Source organism: Arabidopsis thaliana, chromosome 4 (genome assembly GCF_000001735.4).
Source record: "Arabidopsis thaliana chromosome 4, partial sequence".
NCBI classification, from domain to species: Eukaryota; Viridiplantae; Streptophyta; class Magnoliopsida; order Brassicales; family Brassicaceae; genus Arabidopsis; species Arabidopsis thaliana.
Genome location: NC_003075.7, coordinates 8,243,954 through 8,263,987, shown reverse-complemented (window position 1 = coordinate 8,263,987; position 20,034 = coordinate 8,243,954). Strand labels below are relative to the sequence as shown.

At 35.5% G+C, this 20,034-nt stretch overlaps 4 protein-coding genes and 1 non-coding gene across 10 annotated transcripts; 3 read left to right on the top strand and 2 right to left on the bottom strand.

Moving 5' to 3' along the window:
- Positions 1 to 3,060: 3,060 nt before the first annotated feature.
- On the top strand, positions 3,061 to 7,967 carry AT4G14350 (AGC (cAMP-dependent, cGMP-dependent and protein kinase C) kinase family protein). Of its 4 annotated transcripts, NM_001084919.2 has the most exons (15): positions 3,324 to 3,666; positions 3,904 to 4,274; positions 4,410 to 4,584; positions 4,768 to 4,851; positions 4,929 to 5,170; positions 5,255 to 5,474; positions 5,624 to 5,703; positions 5,790 to 5,874; positions 6,032 to 6,163; positions 6,259 to 6,372; positions 6,544 to 6,591; positions 7,082 to 7,166; positions 7,276 to 7,332; positions 7,427 to 7,513; positions 7,619 to 7,902. In NM_001084919.2, exons 2-15 carry the CDS (start codon positions 4,054 to 4,056, stop codon positions 7,633 to 7,635), a joined length of 1,647 nt encoding a protein of 548 aa, NP_001078388.1. In that variant the 5' UTR covers positions 3,324 to 3,666; positions 3,904 to 4,053; the 3' UTR covers positions 7,636 to 7,902. The 4 variants fall into 4 exon arrangements, with proteins under 4 accessions (NP_193171.2, NP_001329677.1, NP_001078388.1 ...); NM_117512.3 differs by having other exon boundaries at positions 3,061 to 3,358; positions 7,427 to 7,967; NM_001340920.1 differs by having other exon boundaries at positions 3,066 to 3,531; positions 7,427 to 7,927.
- A 249-nt stretch (positions 7,968 to 8,216) lies between these two features.
- AT4G14345 lies at positions 8,217 to 8,288 on the bottom strand. Its single transcript has one exon. It is a non-coding gene; the product is annotated as a tRNA-His (tRNA).
- Positions 8,289 to 8,383: 95 nt separating this feature from the next.
- On the top strand, positions 8,384 to 10,452 carry AT4G14342 (Splicing factor 3B subunit 5/RDS3 complex subunit 10). 2 transcript variants are annotated; one of them, NM_179048.3, is made up of 4 exons: positions 8,384 to 8,588; positions 8,818 to 8,903; positions 8,992 to 9,115; positions 10,152 to 10,452. In NM_179048.3, exons 1-4 carry the CDS (start codon positions 8,583 to 8,585, stop codon positions 10,197 to 10,199), a joined length of 264 nt encoding a protein of 87 aa, NP_849379.1. In that variant the 5' UTR covers positions 8,384 to 8,582; the 3' UTR covers positions 10,200 to 10,452. The 2 variants fall into 2 exon arrangements, with proteins under 2 accessions (NP_849379.1, NP_001328050.1); NM_001340919.1 differs by having other exon boundaries at positions 8,992 to 9,488.
- A 1,537-nt stretch (positions 10,453 to 11,989) lies between these two features.
- Positions 11,990 to 15,828, top strand: CKI1 (casein kinase I). 2 transcript variants are annotated; one of them, NM_117511.5, is made up of 14 exons: positions 11,990 to 12,413; positions 12,514 to 12,554; positions 12,821 to 12,890; positions 12,981 to 13,129; positions 13,206 to 13,301; positions 13,430 to 13,500; positions 13,712 to 13,773; positions 13,880 to 13,943; positions 14,035 to 14,119; positions 14,205 to 14,331; positions 14,465 to 14,538; positions 14,637 to 14,700; positions 14,965 to 15,101; positions 15,217 to 15,828. In NM_117511.5, exons 1-14 carry the CDS (start codon positions 12,320 to 12,322, stop codon positions 15,454 to 15,456), a joined length of 1,374 nt encoding a protein of 457 aa, NP_193170.1. In that variant the 5' UTR covers positions 11,990 to 12,319; the 3' UTR covers positions 15,457 to 15,828. The 2 variants fall into 2 exon arrangements, with proteins under 2 accessions (NP_193170.1, NP_001328596.1); NM_001340918.1 differs by having other exon boundaries at positions 14,637 to 15,101.
- Positions 15,829 to 16,493: 665 nt separating this feature from the next.
- Positions 16,494 to 19,935, bottom strand: AT4G14330 (P-loop containing nucleoside triphosphate hydrolases superfamily protein). Its single transcript, NM_117510.5, has 6 exons — positions 19,152 to 19,935; positions 18,920 to 19,075; positions 18,721 to 18,828; positions 18,521 to 18,631; positions 17,083 to 18,420; positions 16,494 to 16,989 (listed from the first exon to the last, which is right to left on the bottom strand). The coding sequence occupies exons 1-6, from the start codon at positions 19,758 to 19,760 to the stop codon at positions 16,702 to 16,704; spliced, it is 2,610 nt and encodes an 869-aa protein (NP_567426.1). The 5' UTR covers positions 19,761 to 19,935; the 3' UTR covers positions 16,494 to 16,701.
- Between the last annotated feature and the right edge of the window lie 99 nt (positions 19,936 to 20,034).

The following is a 20,034-nucleotide window of genomic DNA, read 5'->3' as shown; positions in this document are numbered from 1 at the left end:
AACTAAGTTTCTTTTTATAGAGCTTCAATAGTTATGGATATTCATATAAATATTTTTTTTTAAAACTATTTGCTACATAATAATTGATTGTAGATAGATAGGCCTGAGATAAAAATCTCTAAAATCTCAAATAATAATATAACCAGTGTCAGCTTCACAATAATTTATTATTTTTATCGGAAAAATAATAATAGAAAACCCTCTATTTTCGTTTTGAGTGTGTGAAACACACCATCTAATAAAATAGTGACATGTGGCATACATGAGCCCAAAAAATAATAATTCAACATGTTATACAGATTCAACACCCTAAAATCCACGTTGGTTTTTTCAGTTTTCAACACCCCCTTTCTATTAATTAAACAGTTGAATAATTATTCAACACCTCCATTGCAAGTAGTCTTGTTAGAGTGTAAGCACCGTTTTTTCTAAAGTTTGAGAGTTGATTTCAGATCGCTGTTCACTCGTGGCAACATCAAAAGTTTCCTCGTGGCAACATCAAAATTTTCGTCGTGACTTTTACCATCGGAGCGTTCTCATTTCGTTAATGTCATTAATTTTATGCTCTTTTGTCGTATTTGCGGTATTGTTTTTTTTTTTTTTCTCTGTGTTTGGTAAAAATCTAAAAATAAACTTTCACATTTAACCAATAAAAAAAAGCTAGAGAGTAATTCAATTTGAAGATCAAGATATTCATTCAATTAATATCAAATCGATTTGGGTGAATTTTTTGTTTGCATTATCTATTTTAAAAAATCCAAAAATTTTGAGTTGTGCATTGTGATTAGTGAAAGATTATAGTAGGTAATAGATGACAAAGAGAGAGAACTTGAAATCAATTTTTGTCATATTTAATATTTGTTTTTGTAAGTTTACGAAAACAAAACTTCTATAGTTCCTAATTTAATTACTTAGCTAACAAAAAAATTCACAATCAATGAATATGACTTTTTTTCATATTCATGCCATTTTTGATCTTTTTCAGGCAAAAAAAAAAAAAAAATTCTCTAATTTTTTCATTAATTTTTTTTTGCAGTCTAATGTTTTATTAATAAAAAAACAAGAGTAAAAACACATATACAGAGAGAAAACAAAGATATTGCATACCAAAACAGAGAATAGATTCTCTTAAAACTCATACGAGAAACATAAGCTGATTACAACAAGAAAATTATGTTTTTCTGCTTTAGTCTGTGCATATAACCAACTCGGACCTCCACGAGCTAAATATGATATGTATTGTCCTTCTTTCGTGACACTCAAAGCTATATCCCTTGCGATTGCATTCACTTTTGTAGATGGTAGTTTAAAGACGATCCTCCCAAATTTTGAGATTAAACGATGAATCATGTATAAGTAAGAAAAATACATTGGCCAATTGAGATAATCATTTATGGCTTCTAGAGCACCATTACAATCTGACCAAATTTCAATATTATCCTGATGTAAATCACTCAGACTTTGTAGTACCAAAAGATCCCATGCAATTCTGCGGCAATGCGGTTTGAGGCAGGTAGAAACATCTCTCTCGCATAGAACATAATATCACCATGGTCATTCCGAATGATTCAGGCTCTTCCACACTTATGAGCATCATTAATCCAAGAAACATGTACATTACACTTAAGCATGTACATTACAACCATATAGATGGACTAAAACTCTATACCCTCCATATGTTTCTCGTATGAGATTTAAGAACATATATGCTTTGTTTTGAGATACAATAGCTCTGTTTTTCATTGTATCAGTACTATTAACTCTTGGTTTTTAATAAGAAACATTAGACTAAAAAAAAAGTGTTCTTTTTTGGAAAACCTTAAAAATATTAAAGAAGATATGATAATTGTAAAGAGAATGCGTAGTGTTTACTTAGTTTGATTTTGACTCCGGAGCGAGGACTTTGTTGTTGTTGGAAGAAATCGTAGGTTGTGTCCCAAGCAAAACAATGAAACGATAATCAACTAATAATGACGAACCGTAAACAAAATAACAATGATTAGATGATATTAAATTTTGCCAAAACTTTTGACCAAAAGAACAAAAAAACAAGTTTACCATTCAATGTATGCCGCAATTTTTTTCTTCTCCAAGTAAACTCTTAGATCATCTTTATTGATGGTCTCTTAAAACAATTTTTATGTTAAGAGACATGTCTTATAATTAACAAAAGTCTCCTATTTAAGTAAGAGACTTTAAGACACTTTTGTTAGTTATAAGACACATCTTTTAACATAAGACTTGTCTTAAAAAACCATTAATAAGAATGGTCTTACTCTCTCAAATCTCAGTTATTAAATCGAATCATAACGAATAAAGCTAACTAAACTCGGTGATTGGTTCGTGTCATAGTTGGCTGTAAAAAATTACTACTCTATTTTTTCCATTAAATTAAATATGATATTAATTTATTTAGTTTTTAACCATTCTTATTCTCCAATATTTCTTACTATTTTGTTGAACTGTTTAAATTAAGTATTAATTTTATGCTTTTAATGTATAAACAAAAAAGTTACTGTAATTTAGGATAATTTCTTAATTTTTGTATTTTTTAAGTAAAACATCTACTCCTACATAGTCAAGTTTATTTACTTCCTATTACATATGCAAAATGTCTCTAACAAAAAAAAGATTTCTCTACAGATTTGCATAAGAATCTTTAATATGAAATTTTAGCAACCAAACAAACAGCATAATTCAGAGTATCATGTTCATATTAAACCTCCCAAAAAATCACAAAATATTTTACAGGAAAAATATATGGAGGTTGGACTTAAAAGATGTTGTGAGAAATAAATAACTCAGCTTTTACATATTGTCTCATCAATTCATTTATTTAAAAACACAAAAACTAGATACAATGTCAATAAGTTTGACATTTATTCTTTGGCTTTTGACATTGCCATCGAACATATTTCCCGTGGCGGGGTCCACGCGGAATAATAAAGCCGCTCAATCCATTTCTCTAACCTAATTTTTTTTATATTTTTTATTCACTTTCCTTCCTAAATAAATTAATATTCCATTGTTTTAATTAGAACCAATTAAACCCTTAATTTACGGGTAATCACTTTAGTAACTAAAAGAACAATATTAATCACAGTAGTAATCAATCTCCCAAACAAAAAAGATATAAAATTGCTCGAGAGAGAGAAAGAGAAAACAAAAAACAACTGAGAAAGAAGGAAGAAGAAGAAGAAGATTAGTGCTTAGTCTTTTTGCAATTCACACACACATCGAAAGAGGGATTATAAAGTTTCCAACTTTTTCTTTCAATTCCCAGAATTTCGATCTTCAAATTTTGAAGGAAGAAAAAAACCAAGAGCAAGAGTTGAGGAATCGAATCCCAAGAATCGAGGTCTTCTCCCTCTTCTTTTCACTTTCTTTTATTTTTCTCTCACCATAAATTACGGGTCTCTGTCTTTGTGTCTGCGTTTTTGTCTCACCATGTTGTGTTCCTAATCTGACGCTTCTTCTTCATGTTCTTCATTTCAAGCTTCGTTGAGATCGAGCTTTTTTGTTTCAATTGTGGTTTGTTGCATTTTCGCTGACTCACAAATAGGGCTTCTTGTTTGATTTCGTATTTCCCCCAATTTTGGTGTACATTTGGGGTTTTCCTCTGATTTCAGATCTATTAGGTTTTGTGTTCTACTCTGAAATGATCATGTAAGTAATCTATGGAGGATTCTGTAATTTAGATTCAGATATGTCTTTGATTTGGATACAAAGTTGTCAACTTTAAGCTCCTTTCTGTTATTTGTGAATACCAACTTCACTGCTTTTTTATGACTTTGCAAAGCAGTTGAATTGCCTTAGTTTCTATTGAATCATTCTTATTTCTTCAAACATGCTTCTGTTGAAGTTTCTAGTCAATGTTAGCTAACATATGTCATTTTGTTGCAGGTGTGAGAAGCAGTATCAGTCACTAGATGCATGACATTTGAAAGTTGGAGTGGAACTTGTTCTTAGCGCGTATTGAACTGTCTGGTCGCTTGTACATAAAGCTTGTAACTAAAAATATCTGGTCTGAGGGGTAAGCTAAAGGGGAGAGAAATGGAGACTGCCAAAGCTTGGCTGAGTAAGTTAAAATCTAAAGACAAGGTGAAATCTTCGAAAAAGAAGGAAGCCACAAGTAATGTAAAGGAAGGACCGAAAACAGCTGGAGGTGAAGAAGCACTTTCAAATATAACTAAGGAGAAGGCTGCTGCTGCAAAACTGTATATTGAAAACCATTACAAAATGCAAATGCAGAGTCTGCAGGAAAGAAAGGAGCGGTATGGTTTCATTACATATTTATATGTTTCAAGTTTTCATGATGGGAAAGAACTTTATTCGTGTCTTTCTGCTACTTTCGTGTGAACTTCCGTCCATATCCTTAGCTCTTTGTTTGGTATTTACATTTCATACAGACGCAAAATGCTAGAGAAAAAATTAGCTGCTGCAGAAGTCTCTGAGGAAGAGCAAAATAACTTGCTAAAGGATTTGGAGATGAAGGAAACTGAATATATGCGCCGTCAGAGGCATAAAATGGGAGCTGATGACTTTGAGCCATTGACAATGATTGGGAAGGGTGCATTCGGAGAGGTAACATCTCTTTTATAGATCATAGTCTGTTACTCTGTTTTCTCAGCCTCTCATTGGCATGCATCATCTTGAAATGTTCTCTGTGATGCATCCTTCTTGAAAGGTCTTCTTAGGCCATTTTTTTTACCACAGCTAATTTTTCAAAAAAGTATGGCATGCTAATTTTTCTCTTTCTCTTTGCAGGTTAGGATCTGTAGGGAGAAGGGAACAGGCAATGTCTATGCAATGAAGAAGCTTAAGAAATCTGAGATGCTTCGCAGAGGCCAGGTATTTAAATTCCTTCAAGTGGCTTTCGTTTGACATTTGTTTAGTTGGTTGATGTGAATGTGGAATCTGATTTTCAGGTGGAACATGTAAAAGCAGAGAGAAATTTACTTGCAGAAGTTGATAGCAATTGCATTGTCAAACTGTATTGTTCTTTCCAAGATGAAGAGTACTTGTATCTCATAATGGAGTATTTACCTGGTGGGGATATGATGACTTTACTTATGAGGAAAGACACCCTCACTGAAGACGAGGCCAGGTTTTATATTGGGGAAACTGTCCTGGCTATTGAGTCCATTCATAAGCACAACTACATTCACAGGTCAGTGAAGCAGAATATATGATTTAGTTCTAGCTCCCATTGTTATTTTGTTCTAAACGTCTTTTTTTCTCCAATGTGATACAGAGATATCAAGCCTGATAATCTGCTACTTGACAAAGACGGCCACATGAAATTGTCAGATTTTGGATTATGTAAACCATTAGACTGTAGTAATCTTCAAGAGAAAGACTTTACAGTTGCAAGAAACGTTAGTGGGGCTTTACAAAGTGATGGTCGCCCTGTGGCGACAAGACGCACCCAACAAGAGCAATTACTAAACTGGCAGAGAAATAGAAGGATGCTTGTAAGTTTCACTTATTCCTCATCTTTTCTTCCAGAGATGTGGAGTAGTCCACAGTATCCAGTATATTTCGTTATTGAAAGCAAATTCTCTCCATTGATATAGACATCTATGTTAGATATGACTTACTAGGTTAAGGTCATTACTTTCAGGCTTATTCCACAGTTGGCACTCCTGACTATATTGCCCCAGAAGTTCTGTTGAAAAAAGGATATGGAATGGAATGTGATTGGTAGGTGAAGCCAACCTATTCCTATTTGTGGTCTTTGATTTCTTTGGTGTAAATAAATAATATGGGTGAATAATCTTGAGATTTAGGTGGTCTCTTGGCGCCATTATGTATGAAATGCTTGTGGGGTTTCCGCCCTTTTATTCAGATGACCCAATGACAACTTGTAGGAAGGTAATTAATCCATTCCTTTTTGAATCTTTCATTTTAATATTGAAGGCAGACTGGCGATTTCAAGTCTTACATTTAATTTTAGTCTTTTTGTATCTCTTTGGTAATTCTAATGTGGAAACTTACCTCTTCTCGATTCATTATCTTCCCCCTTATGCAGATAGTAAATTGGAGAAATTACTTGAAATTCCCAGATGAGGTTAGACTATCACCAGAAGCCAAGGATCTTATTTGTAGGCTTTTATGCAATGTTGAACAAAGGCTTGGAACAAAAGGAGCAGATGAAATTAAGGTGTTGTATGCGTTGTTCAACTTTGAGATTCAAAGTTCCCTTATGTAAGATCATTGTGTGCAATTCTTAAAAACGATTTGACTGGTTTCTTTCAGGGTCACCCTTGGTTTAGAGGCACAGAATGGGGAAAATTGTATCAAATGAAAGCTGCCTTTATTCCCCAAGTTAATGATGAGTTGGACACCCAAAATTTTGAGAAATTTGAAGAGGTAACACACTGATACTATCAGCTAATGATGTCTATAGTGAAATATTGGTGCAATATATGCCACCAAATGATGTGGCATGATGTATATACTGAAATATTGGTATCACAGATGATTTTTATGCTCCTGATAAGGAAAATAATGTATACTCTTCTTTGATTCCTTCTGGAACAGACTGACAAGCAAGTTCCAAAGTCAGCCAAGTCAGGTCCATGGAGAAAGGTACAGCATAAGCACTGACTTTTTGGCATTATGTACCATCAAGCTTTTTTTTTTTATCTAATAGAAGAGTGATCATACTTCAAAATTTATCTATAAGTGGGTTCCTTGAGATATGTTGTTCTTTGATGATACTACAGACGTAGCTTAAAATATTACATGCAACAAAGAGCTCAGAATGATGAAATTGGCTCAGTTTCTGTCACAGGCGTTTCTATCTTTGTACTATATTCACAAAAACGTGATTCACTCTTTTAGGTTCAAATTTTCTTATGGTAATTTAGAATTTGGAGCTGATTGGGATGCTACTAACAGAATTATGTTGTTAATCTGCCAGTTCTGCATGTTGACGTGTGTTAGATGAATCACTTATCTTTTTGGACCAACATGATATAACTTAGAACCTGTTCTGTCAATAGAATTTATGTCATGAACCAAAAGGATTCTTGTGAATTTCATAACATGACGCTGGCTTTCTTTTTTTCTTCTCCAGATGCTCTCATCCAAAGACATTAACTTTGTTGGTTATACTTACAAGAACGTAGAAATCGTAAATGATGACCAAATACCAGGGATAGGTAATTCACTTAACCCCCCTTCCGTTGCTGAGGAAGAAGCAACAATACTAGATTACCTTGTGATTATCATCGCATGTTTGCTGCATTTGTAATTTGTTTTATTGTGCAGCTGAGTTGAAGAAGAAGAGCAATAAGCCAAAAAGGCCGTCTATTAAATCTCTCTTTGGTAAATCATCTGTTTGTATGCTATTTGTAAAATCAAGATGATTACGATCCATGTTTGATTCTCTCTAACCAAACTGTGGAAACTAAATTAACAGAAGACGAAACATCTGGTGGGACAACAACCCACCAAGGAAGCTTTTTGAATCTACTACCGACGCAGATTGAAGATCCAGAGAAAGAAGGTAGTAAGTCGAGCTCATCCGGGTGAATTTCATTTGACACATTGCACAGCCTGAACCAGAAGACTCTTGTTATATTAACATGTGTGTTGTTGATTTCGTTGAAAGCCTTTTGCTTTCTCTAAACGACTGTTAAAAGTTGGAGTTAGCAGGGGTTTTTCAACAAAGTACAGTCTCTCCAGTGGAAGCGAAGGCTCTCCCAGAGGAGAAAGATGGATTTGTTTAATTGTTTTCAACATAGAAAAGTGAAAAAGTAAATATTCTTTTCGGAATTGGCTTGTTTATTTATTTTCACAGGGAGAGAAGGTGAGCTTTGGTATTTGATTTTTTTTTTTTTGGTTAATCAAAACTTGGTTGTACTACTAAACCTCAAGATGAAATCTTCACCCTCTAATGCTATAAGCAAAAGTATTTACTATTTATTAGATTAGAAAAAGCGCCAATCTGAAAAACTGTTCTCACTGAATGTGTTTAATTGAGTACACTCAAGAGTGAAACAGATGGCTTAATGGCACCTCAGATTTGGTGCTAAAAGTCTACAGTCTACACTATATGTAGGCCTTTGGAACCAATTGCGTGTGAAGACTGAAGACTAAAAAGTGCATACAAAAGAAGTAGAGAACAAATGTACCTCTATGAGTATTCGTAGGCCCTTAAGAGACCTTCTTCAAATGTCAAAATAGTATAAAAAAGAAAAAAGACTAAGTGTGGCTGCTGGGATTCGAGCCCAGGTCCCCACGGCCACAACGTGGGATTCTAACCACTAAACTACAGCCACTTTTGTTTGTATTCTGTAGATTGATAATGATTAAAGAATCCACAATTGTTAGCCAAATTCCAAGCTTCTTGCCTTAACTTCTTTATTATGTGAAACGACCACGTTTTCATTTTATGATCTACTACTTCGGGTACACCGAACGAACCGGTCGGTTATTTCGGATTTAAATATTAACCGAAAACAATTAGCAGATAAAGGACTTGAAGAAAGATAGGGTTTAGATCTTCTTCTTCTTCTTCTTCTTCTTCTTCTTCTTCTTCTTCTTCTTCTAGTTGCTGCGAAACTCTGAAAAAGATGCAGGTATGTTCTCGATCCGAAACCCTAGCTTTTGTTGGTAAATTGGAAGAAGAAATAACCTAATTAGCTTCTTCTACCTTTGATTCTCTGTCTGTTTAATTTATCTATGTCGAAGAGAATTGGCTTAGACGAAATTAGGTCGATTTGTTTCTTATAAAGCATATATAGATGAAATCGGGAACAATTTGCTTTAAATTTAACATCTTTTGGTTTGGGTTTTTTTCTTTTGCAGGCAAGTGATAGGTTTAACATCAATTCTCAGCTTGAGCATCTTCAAGCTAAATATGTTGGAACCGGTCATGCTGATTTGAGTAGATTGTGAGTTTCTTTTGATTTTAGTGTTCAAATTTTTATATGCATTGTTTTTATTGGCTACTAATTTGTGGAATTGGTTTAAATGGTACAGTGAGTGGGCTGTGAACATTCAGCGTGATAGTTATGCTTCATACATTGGTCACTACCCTATGCTTTCATACTTTGCTATTGCTGAGAACGAGTCTATTGGACGAGAACGCTACAATTTCATGCAGGTTTGCCTCCTTTCATGTCTTTTGCATATTACTTTCTCTAGTGACAAATCTACAGTTCAAGATTTGGATTATGATTCTATGTTTATTTGATTAGGTGCGTATCATATGGTTATGTAACTTATGTTGCCTTCCAGATTTATTGCTTTGTTGTATGGTTTTTAGTTTACTGTTAAATGTCGTATTTGTCTATTCGTCGTGATATTTTGATTTCTTAGACCATGGACTTCAGTTTTGACTGACTATTTCAGCAGCCTCTAGTTCTGTAGGATACAATTATATTAGAGAGCGTTGGGTCATGGTCTTACTCAACTCGGTTGGTTTCGGTTTATTCGCCTCTTGCATGGTTGAAATGTGTGATAGGTTAGAATTTCATGTAGGTTTGCTTCCTATTCTCTGTGTTAATAGGAATCTTATCAGTAAAATTCTGTACTTTCCTTTTGCCTCATCCTTTATCTAGTGACAAATCTACAGTTCAAGGTTTGGATTATGATTCTATGTGTAGTCGATTAGGAATGTATCATTTCGTGGTTATCTTGTGGTATATCTCATTCCTTTTCCTTTTCAGATTCATTGATTTGTTGTATGGTTTTAGTTTAGGTCTTGTCAATGGCGTATTTCTCTATTTGTCGTGATATGTTGATTTCCTAGACTATGGACTTCACATTTCACTGACCATTCAGCAGCCTCCAGTTGTGTAGGTTACAATTAGATTATAGAGCATTAGGTTATGGTGTGGTCTCTCACTCAAATGTTTTCATTTGTCCTCAATTCTCAAATTAATGGAAGCTTAGTTCCTTTCACAAACAGTTGTGAGCTCGCCTTGGCTTTCAGTTTTTTCATGAAACAGGTCTCTTACATGGTTGAATAATCTTGTGATAGCGATCTCTTATATCTGAATATATGGTCTTCTTGAGGGTTAATCGAAAAGCATAGAAAAATATGAATATTTGTGGGGTGTTCTTTGCTCAAAAAATTGGTTACACTTTGTAGATGTGATGATGTTTTGGAATAACTTGAGATGTCTTTTGATTTCCAGAAAATGCTATTACCCTGCGGCCTTCCTCCGGAAAGAGAAGAGGAATAGGTGACATGAGGATTCGATTTGTCTTTCAAGTTATCAAGAACTCGTGTGATGGAATGTTGGTTTGGAGTTTTAAAAACTGTCCAATTTGATCTTCTGGTAGAGATTTATATGACTGTTAAAAAACAACTTTGTCTGTGTAAGTTTGCTTTTCTTGAATGTAAAAAACAAAACACCTTGGATTTTTAGGTTGGTTTTACACGGTTTCGTGTTTTAATCAAATTCATCAAAATTTTCAATTTTTGAACTATCCAAAAACCCGAATAATCCGACATAACCGTTATTGCATGCCTAGTTTGATTTGTTAAAAGTTCCCGACATAAATTCTTACCGTGGGATGTCCAAACGACAAGAAAACAACGGGTGTGACAAATGGACAAATAAAAGCAAAAAGCTTAGGCCACTTAAACCAAAAGCCATTTCATCAAACGTATTCTAAAATCTAAACTATAAATAATGTAATATCGTCAACGATGGAAGCCTATAAACACTATAGTTGATATAATCATACGCATCTATTATAAGCTTGCTTACTTATGGATAATTTTTCTTATTCTCTTTGACTTATTTTTGCCTAGTTTCATTGACCATCATAATACTTTAACAATACCGAAAGTTTCATAAACATTATAAAACTTTAGTCATTGTATACAATCCGAAAGTTTCATAAACATTATAAAACTTTAGTCATTGTATACAATTATCAATAAGTTTTGTTTCCCATGCATGTGAAATATCACTTGACTCAAGATGAATGGTCCTAACACGTTTACCTTTAGAGACACATGTTAATTTTCATATTGAAAATGAAAGTAAAAACAAAATGCTTAATATAGCATAGAAGAACATTAGCTATCCTACTAAATTACCATATAGAAGAAACTCATGAATTTCACACTGTGTTCATGAGTTCATCGAGAAGATCTACTAACGACATGTAAACTGGTTATTAAGTATGAGCTTGATTTCTCAAGACTCATCAACAAGTGTTCCATGTATCGACGTTACCAAGCGTTCGGGAGATCCACAAGTAAATGGATGCTTTCTTTTTTAAATTGTTTGAACTTTTATAAAATCAGGTCCTTTACATGCACTTCCAGAATCTGTCCAAGCGAGAGATCATAAGATAGAACAAAGTGATAATATGATAATATTGCGCTAGTACACGATTTGTTGACAGTTTAAATCCAAAAATGTTCATCAACATATTGGTACGATTAGTAAATGAGTAAAAAAAAACTTAAATAAATCAATGTAAATTGGGTGATGTATGTAGACTTAGGTATTGCACTAACTTGATTTTATTGATTCACAAAGTATAGTATTTATACAAGAGAGACATCTTATGAGATATACTCTAATCCCTAAAATATAGGACATAACTCTATCACAAGATATATAGTGATAATCTTAATGAGATTATACTCTATCCCCAATAATGTATCAAAATATATAAACGTAAAATGAAAATTTCAGCTTGAAAAATGACAAATGTAGAACTTTTTTTTTTGGTGGTAGATTCTGTTTTTAATAAAAATATATTATAAAGTTTTGCAAACTTGTTTCGTGTTGTTGTTGATTAAGTGATGTTTATGGTTATTACGAATTAGAGTTTTGGTCGTTAGAAAACAGAGAATTTAAATGTTAAACCGTGCACGAAAACAACTAATTTTTTCTTCTAAGTAATTAAAAAAAAAACAGTATACAAAAATAAAATAAAAAGATTCAATGAATGATAAATATTTACGTTGAAGTTTTGTCTTTCTTTAGGTTAAATTCAATTTTCACATATTCATTTCTTTATTATTCCCTTCTTCTTCTTTCTCTTTCTCTTTTCTTCCGCAAATCTCCGCAAAATCTTCCCTCAAACTCAGATCCGATTCTTCTAATTCTTTGTCCCCCCAGAGATTCTTCTTCTTTCTCCAAGTAAAAGAAAACAACTTTCTTTCTCTTTTCTTGCGAAAGTCCTCAACTTTCACCACTAAATCAGCTTCCTTCAATCACTGTGTTTGCTTTGGACCCAGTTTCTGATTTAGCGACTAGGGTTTTGATTGGAACCGTATTAAGTATATGAGAATCGGGTTTTACTGGTGAATCGGATTATCATCGGAATTCGGAAAAAGATGGATCGGAATCAAAAGATGGATCACGTTATCGGCGGGAAGTTTAAGTTGGGTAGGAAGCTTGGAAGTGGATCATTCGGTGAACTTTATTTAGGTATCAAATCAATCTATTCACATCTTGAGAGTGTTTACTAGTTCTTGCATTGGGTTTGTTTAGTTGTTGTTGAAGTGTAATCTATGTGTGTATGATTTAGGGATCAATATTCAAACTGGAGAAGAAGTCGCAGTTAAGCTGGTAATACTACGAATTTGTTTAAGTTATTTCATTCAAATTTTATAGATTTTGTGCTGAGGAAGGTTTCAATTTTGGATAATGAATCAATGTTATTTGCAGCTTGTTTTAAGTGAGACTAGTTTTGATTGGGAATAGAAGTGTAATTTGCAGCTTGTTCTCTTCTTATTCCTGATGGTTGCTGCTCTGTTATGGAAAGAAATGGTGTTAATTATGCAAGCTCCATTTCTGTCTTTGTGGTCTAATAATGGTTCTTTTTTTGACACTAGGAACCTGTGAAGACGAGGCATCCTCAACTGCAGTATGAATCGAAAATATATATGTTTCTTCAAGGAGGAAGTGAGTTTGGTTTGTCTTTCTCTGCTAGTTTATATGAAGTTTTAGTTCCAAGCCTCTGATACCTTGATATATTTTCTTTCTGTTAAATAGCGGGTGTTCCCCATCTGAAATGGTTTGGAGTTGAGGGTGAATACAGTTGCATGGTTATCGATCTTCTTGGGCCAAGCTTGGAGGACTTATTCAATTACTGCAAGCGAATATTTTCATTAAAATCTGTTTTAATGCTTGCAGATCAATTGGTAAGTACTGAGTAATGAGTATGCCCTTTCTTTAAGATGTTAGGTTGGTCGTTGAGAGTATGTTGTATCAATGCAGATATGTAGAGTTGAGTATATGCATTCGCGGGGTTTTCTTCACCGCGATATTAAACCAGACAACTTTTTGATGGGTCTTGGGCGCAGAGCAAACCAGGTAATCTACCGATTCAGCATGAGTTGGTGTATGTTTTGAAGATGTCTTTAGAATAAATCTGTGTGTGATTCTTAGCATAGGAGTAGTACTGAAGCCTTCTGGTTTACTGAATTAATTTCTAACCTCAGGTGTATATCATTGATTATGGCCTTGCTAAAAAATACAAGGATCTTCAGACACAAAAGCATATACCATACAGGTGAGATATGCAAACTCTTACCTACATTTTCAGTCATCCATGTTTTAGGAACCTGTTGTAGATATATGTTTAGTTGATCTTCCGTGCCTATCTTATTCATGAAACTTGAATTTTATGCTGCACCAGTGTTTTCTTATAGATCGTGTTCAATACTTTCCTTTGTGCACTCTTCTTCCAGCTTGCTTTATTAGTATTCCTTGCAATTTTGCAGGGAAAACAAGAATCTTACAGGAACTGCTCGGTATGCAAGTGTGAACACACACCTTGGGATTGGTAAGAGCTGCTTTCATCTCATACATCCGTGGATTTCTTGTCAGAAGCATTTGATGAAAACTCTTATCTTCCTTTGCTGACTCATTTTTTTTATGCATACTTACAGAGCAAAGTAGAAGAGATGATCTGGAGTCACTTGGTTATGTGTTGATGTATTTTCTACGAGGAAGGTAGTAAAAGTTTCTTGGTTGTATATTAACTTATAACTTCATAAAGAAAACGAAATCCTTAAACTCGAGTTCATGTTTTCTCTTGTATCAGTCTTCCGTGGCAAGGTTTAAAAGCTGGTACGAAGAAGCAGAAATATGACAAGATTAGTGAAAAGAAGATGCTTACTTCTGTAGAGGTACATCATTGTTAAGGTTATGTATGCAGATGATGTTTTCAGATGTCCAGTAGTTCTGACATAGCATGATTTTACGTTTTTGCAGACTCTTTGCAAGTCGTATCCATCAGAGTTCACATCGTACTTCCATTACTGTCGTTCATTGAGATTTGAGGACAAACCGGATTATTCATATCTGAGAAGACTTTTTAGGGATCTTTTCATTCGTGAAGGTTGAAACTTCTTGCTTTGTTTGTTCTCTATTCACTCTCTATTATTAGATTGTTTATGGTCTATGCAGTCTAGTGGGATTAAAAGAATCATCTCTAGCTTTCTTATACGCATTTAATGGAATGGACTATGCAGGTTATCAGCTTGATTATGTGTTTGATTGGACAATCTCGAAGTATCCTCAGATTGGCTCTAGTTCGAGACCAAGGGTTAGTTCTATTATTGATTTAACGTGTGGAGAACCAAGTCTCAGAACAATTGAATAATCCAAAATCTTATCCTGCTATGTGTCTATCATTTACAACAGCCAACTCCAAGACCAGCGTTGGACCCTCCAGGACCACCTGCAGAAAGAGCTGAAAAGCCTACAGGTACATTGATGTTCTCTGTCTCTTATATTGGAGGGACGAATACAAAGAGATATATCAAAAAGTTTATTTTAAGTTGTAAATTTATGAGACAGTGTTGACAATTTTGGGTGCTGAAAAACGTGCACTATCTCACTTGACCCTTCAGATATTAACATTCATATGTTGTTTCCCTTAGAAGATTTTGAATTTGTGTCCAGAGATTTAATTAAATTGTTGAATAGTGGAAGATCTCAAACTGAGAACTTCTTTCCCTATTCTGTTTAGTCGGACAGGACCTGCGAGGAAGATTTACAGGTGCAATTGAGGCATTCACCAGACGAAATGTTTCAAGCCAAGGCGCTCTTGGTGATCGCTCTAGACACAGATCTTCTGATGATATACCCTCTTCTGCCAAGGAAGTGGTTAGTTTGTGTTGTTATTTCTCTTGTTGTAATGATCCAAAGTAATTCTCAGAATAAGTAGGGAATCAGAACATGAGAAAGTTTGTGTGTTTTGATTTGCTGGCTTCATTTGCAGCACGAGTCTCGAAATGGAAGTACCTCAAAGAGAGGTGTGATATCAAGCACCAGACCTGGCTCATCAGCTGAACCAAGCGAGAACCACTCAAGCCGACTATTTTCAAGTGGTTCACGTCATGCCACAACCCAACGGGTTCCACAGAGCTATGAATCTGCAGCTGCAGCAAGGCCTGGGCATGAGGATGCCATTAGAAACTTCGAGCTCCTTACCATCGGCTCTGGAAAGAAGAGGAAATGAAGATAGGGAAGGAGAAGTTTGATGAGAGTGAAAAGACAACATTCGGTGCTGATGGCTCTCTCCTCTGAAAATAGGAAAGACATGTCCTCGAATTGTTTTTTAACCTTGGGAACAAGATGAGAAAGTGAGAGAGAGAAAGAGAGTTAATGTAATCTGCCTCTCCCAATCTCTCAGTCTCTGTTTTTAAAAGAATCTGTTAATAAAGCTTTAAAGTGTAACTTGTCTCATGTGTACTTCAATTTTCTCCTCTTTCTGTTCTCTAAAACTTCGATGTGGAAGTAAAATATGAAAACCTATCTCATCTAGTCATCTTCTCCAACCTTTTAAACTGTATATCGAAAACCAACGTGCCTAGTCAGTCATATTATGGTCGAATAAAAGAAAGTTTTAGACTTTGTTGACAAATCTTGTTGTACAACTTGAAAAACACTCCATGCTGATGGCTCTAGTCACTCACTTTGACTGCTGAAAGTGGTCGTACATAGCGTTTTTTTTCTCAACACCGAGAAATAGACAGGCTACATACATCTTTCAAAATAATTGAGTTAATTGGTTGTTGTTCTGTATTCAGCTAATGTAATAAAGATGAATCATCATATATTATCCATAAAAACATCAATAACAGTGGTCTTTTACTTTGGAGATAATGAGGTTGCAGAAGAATTGAGTTAATCTAGTGTGTAACTAAGAAAGTGACTGAGTACCTGTAGATAAAAGAAGACATTTGGTCAATGCATGCATGTGAGCATATTGAGAGATAGGGCTTAACTAATGAAGTTGCTTTTCTATAATAGGGCTTGGCTTTCCCTTGCAGTTGCAGGTAATCTTTGCTTCCGGGATATTGTTATTTTTAAGAGCCTTTGAAATTTTTGCCCTTGTTTTTGGTGTTCACGTTATGATGATGATCATAAAGATATTGGGGTTGGAATTGAATAGGGCTTTTGGAATTTGTCCATATGTTACAATGACAGAGAGAGGTAAGAAGTAGCTCTATGTGGCTGCAGCATTCTCTCTACTTATGTATATGTTATAAGTAGAACTAAGCATCCTTTGGGAAACACCAGTTATACGTTCTGATAAACACCACTCTGCTGAAACATCGTAGAACATATATATAGCTACAAAAGTGGTCGTACATAAGAGTTTTTTTTTTCTCAACACAGAGAAATAGACAAAGGCTGCTACATCTTTCAAAAGCTACCTTTGGACAGACAAAAGAAGAATAGAGAAAACAAGACATAGCGACTAATGTCTTCTGAGAGTGATGAATGGAGTGGAGCTGAGATGAGCTACGAGATTGGGTGATGAAAATTCATCAACTTGATGGTTCGGTGTCACTTTTGAGATGGGGGTAACTTCCATCATGTTTTCTATGGGATTAAGTGGAAGTGGGCTTGCAGGTTGAAGACTTTTATGTTGTGAGCTCTTTCCTGGTCTCAAAGTGGCGAGGTATGCGTGTCCGTTGCAGAGAGGTAGGCTCGTAGCTTGAACTGTTGATTCTTTCTCCTTTGCCACTTGAGCTCCACATGGTTCCTTCATACATTGAAATAACTGCATTTAGGATCAGAGCATAACAAACAGATAAAAATGAAAAGCTTTTTGTGCTTGTTGGTTCAAGTTTATTACCCCGAGCTTGAGAAAGGTAAAAGCCTGATTATCAGATCCAAGGTAGATCTCAATAAGCTTCCTCAAGTCAGCTAGTGTTGCATCCTTTGTAACTCTCAGTGTTGTTATGAGCTTTCGAGGGTTATCAGCAGCTGTTTCCCATTTAACATAGATATCTAGCTGACCGTTTTCCCTTTGATCGACTGAGATATTGTTTTCCTTTGCTTCTTCTACTGCTAGTGCTTCGGCCTTATTCGTAATAGAAAAGAACTGATTGTCTTTCTTATCAGGTGATGCAATATTGGCTTGATCCTCCTCCTGTCCACTGTGTTGAGACAGCTCTCTCTGATTGCCACAAAGGGTGAAAATGTTTTGAATTCTCAACCTTCTAGACGAGGCTGATTCCTTGTCATCTGCACCGTTGAAGCAGTTCTCTTTACCCAAACCTTCAGAGTTCAAACTAGGCATTGGTGTTGTTATCAAGCAGATGCTTTTATCCTCGACTATCACTTTTTCTTCCTCTTCTTCAACTTCTTCTTCTTCAAAGACAGTGCTCAAGCATACCCGGTCAGGATACATCTGTGTAAGCATATTCTCTGAAGGCTTCGGTTGCAAAAGGTTAGTGAAGTTGCTACTAATAGTGTTGCTTGATTGGTGTGAAACAGCTCCCCACACTTGCTTGACAGGTTCTGGATCACCCATGTCAAGGTCCATTGACTTCACCATACCAGGATCATCATCAGAGTAAAGACTCCTGAGTCTTTTGGCAAACCCACTAGTTTCATCAACACTTCCTCCATTTGAGCGGCGGAACTCAACCTCGATTTCCTCTAACCGTCTCCTCATCATCTCCAGTTCCTCTTGCTGCTGAACTATCCTTTCCTCCATTCTCCTTCTCTCCATCTCAACAAATTCCTCAGCCATTCTTCGGCATTCTTCAAGTTTCTTATCTAGTTCCGACTTCAAAAGCTGGGTTCTCTCGTTTACTTTCTCTTTTATCTCCTCTTCATTGGTAGCACAAGCTTCCCTCTGTGTTAAAAGAGATCTTAAAGCAGCAACTTCCTCTTCCTTCTTCTTCAGCTGCTTTTGTGCCTCATTCCTTTCTTTTTCTTTTTGCTTCTTCTCAGACTGGAGTTTGATAATGAACTCATCCATGGCAGCTATTCTTGATCCCAAAATCACAGCAGAAGCAGACTCATCACCCCCATACTTATCTTTGTTTGGAGTATGAGACCCACGAACTATGCACTTTGCTTTTGCCCCATACTCTAGAGTACAGAGAGTCTTGTGCATTTCCTTTGGATCCGGGCTCGCACACAGGATCATTAGAATCTTTGACTTGTCATCTTCAAAAGAGTCCTGCATTCAGAGAATAGAAACAACACTAAATATCTTCAAGAAAACCAAGCAACACGTAAAACATTTTCCAGAAGATAAAACAATGGAACAAGAATTTCACCTGGAGAAGCATGGTCAGCTTGCTGTCTCTAAAGGGTACATGAGAATCTCCATTTGCTATAGATTCCACAACTCGCTTCAGTGCAATATTTCCCTGGTTGATCTTAGCAGTCTGTTGAATAATGAGAGATATAAGTCAGTTGATATCCATAACTACAATAACTTTAGTAGAATCAAACAAATTGAGAGAGGAAACATTACTTGCATCTTAGCTTCAAATCCAGTCTGCCCAGCTTGGTCTATATTTTCAGAACCAGCCATGTCAACAAGCATCAATCTTCCCCCAACAGTTGGCACATCAAGTATGATCTACAAAAAGAAACAACCACACTAGTAAGTTAAAACAGAGATAAGCTGCATAAAGCTATGCATACACATCAATCAAGAAGATCGTTCTTACAATGCAGTGACTCCGAGAACTTCTTTCGTTACAAAGTGTACTCTTCACAATTCTCCGTTTCTCCACTTTGACAATTTCTTTAGAAATCTTCCCAGCCTCTGTCCCAGAAATAAAACTTGCGTTTTTCGCCTTTTTCCCCATTACTTCAAGCCTCACCTGTAACAAAACAACAAAGTACACACCTTTAAAGCCAATTCAATGTATACTAAAGTTATCAATCAAGAAACTTTACCTTAGTGCTTGCTCCTTTAGGCCAACCAATACCTAAATTGTTACTACTATTAGTCGAAAGAAGATCATAAATCTCCTCATTATAAACCTCAAGAACAGTAACTTGAACAAAAGTAACACCATCTTGATCAGAATCTCCCAATATATCTCTCAAAGAACGATACACAATCCCAGGCTCTTTCCCACAACCAAACATAGTATGACTCTTTCCAGCACCAGTAGGTCCATACATCATAATCGTGCATTTATTCCCAACTTTCACTCCTTTAATCCTCTCTTCTATAAACTTCTTGTAGAACTCTTCAAGACCTTCTTGCTCCGAGAAAGAAACACCGTCGAGTGTGAAGTCTCTGTACCCAACATCAGCTCTGACTCGTACCGTTTGATTATCTGTGTTGACTTGTAAGATCGAAGGTGATTTCTCTTTCCGGTCAGGGTAATCTCGGATCCGGCCGATTACTTCAACTGGATGCTCCGGTGGAGATGGATCTTTAGATCCGTCTGGGTTTGGGGTTTTTGAGTGGAAATTGAGACGTTGTTTTGTTTGTGGAGTTCTGATTAAGGTGTATTGAGTTTGATTTGATCTTGAAGAAGATGGTGTCGGTGCCATTGTTGAAGAAGTTTCGAAAGAGTGAAATTGAAATTGAGATTCAGAGAGCGTTAGAGAGAGAGAAAATGAAAAAGGGGATTAGGGTTTGTGAGTGATTCACGAGGTTTGAAGTTTGAAACAAAGAAACAAACATAACCGTTGTGTTGTATCTCTAAACGGCTAGTTTTTGTCCACGGGCCACTGATTATTAACAATTTTTATTTTCGGCAACTAGAATATATTTACTTTCTTTTAAAAAAGGGAAGTGAGATGGGCCTGACTTTTTGATTAAGTT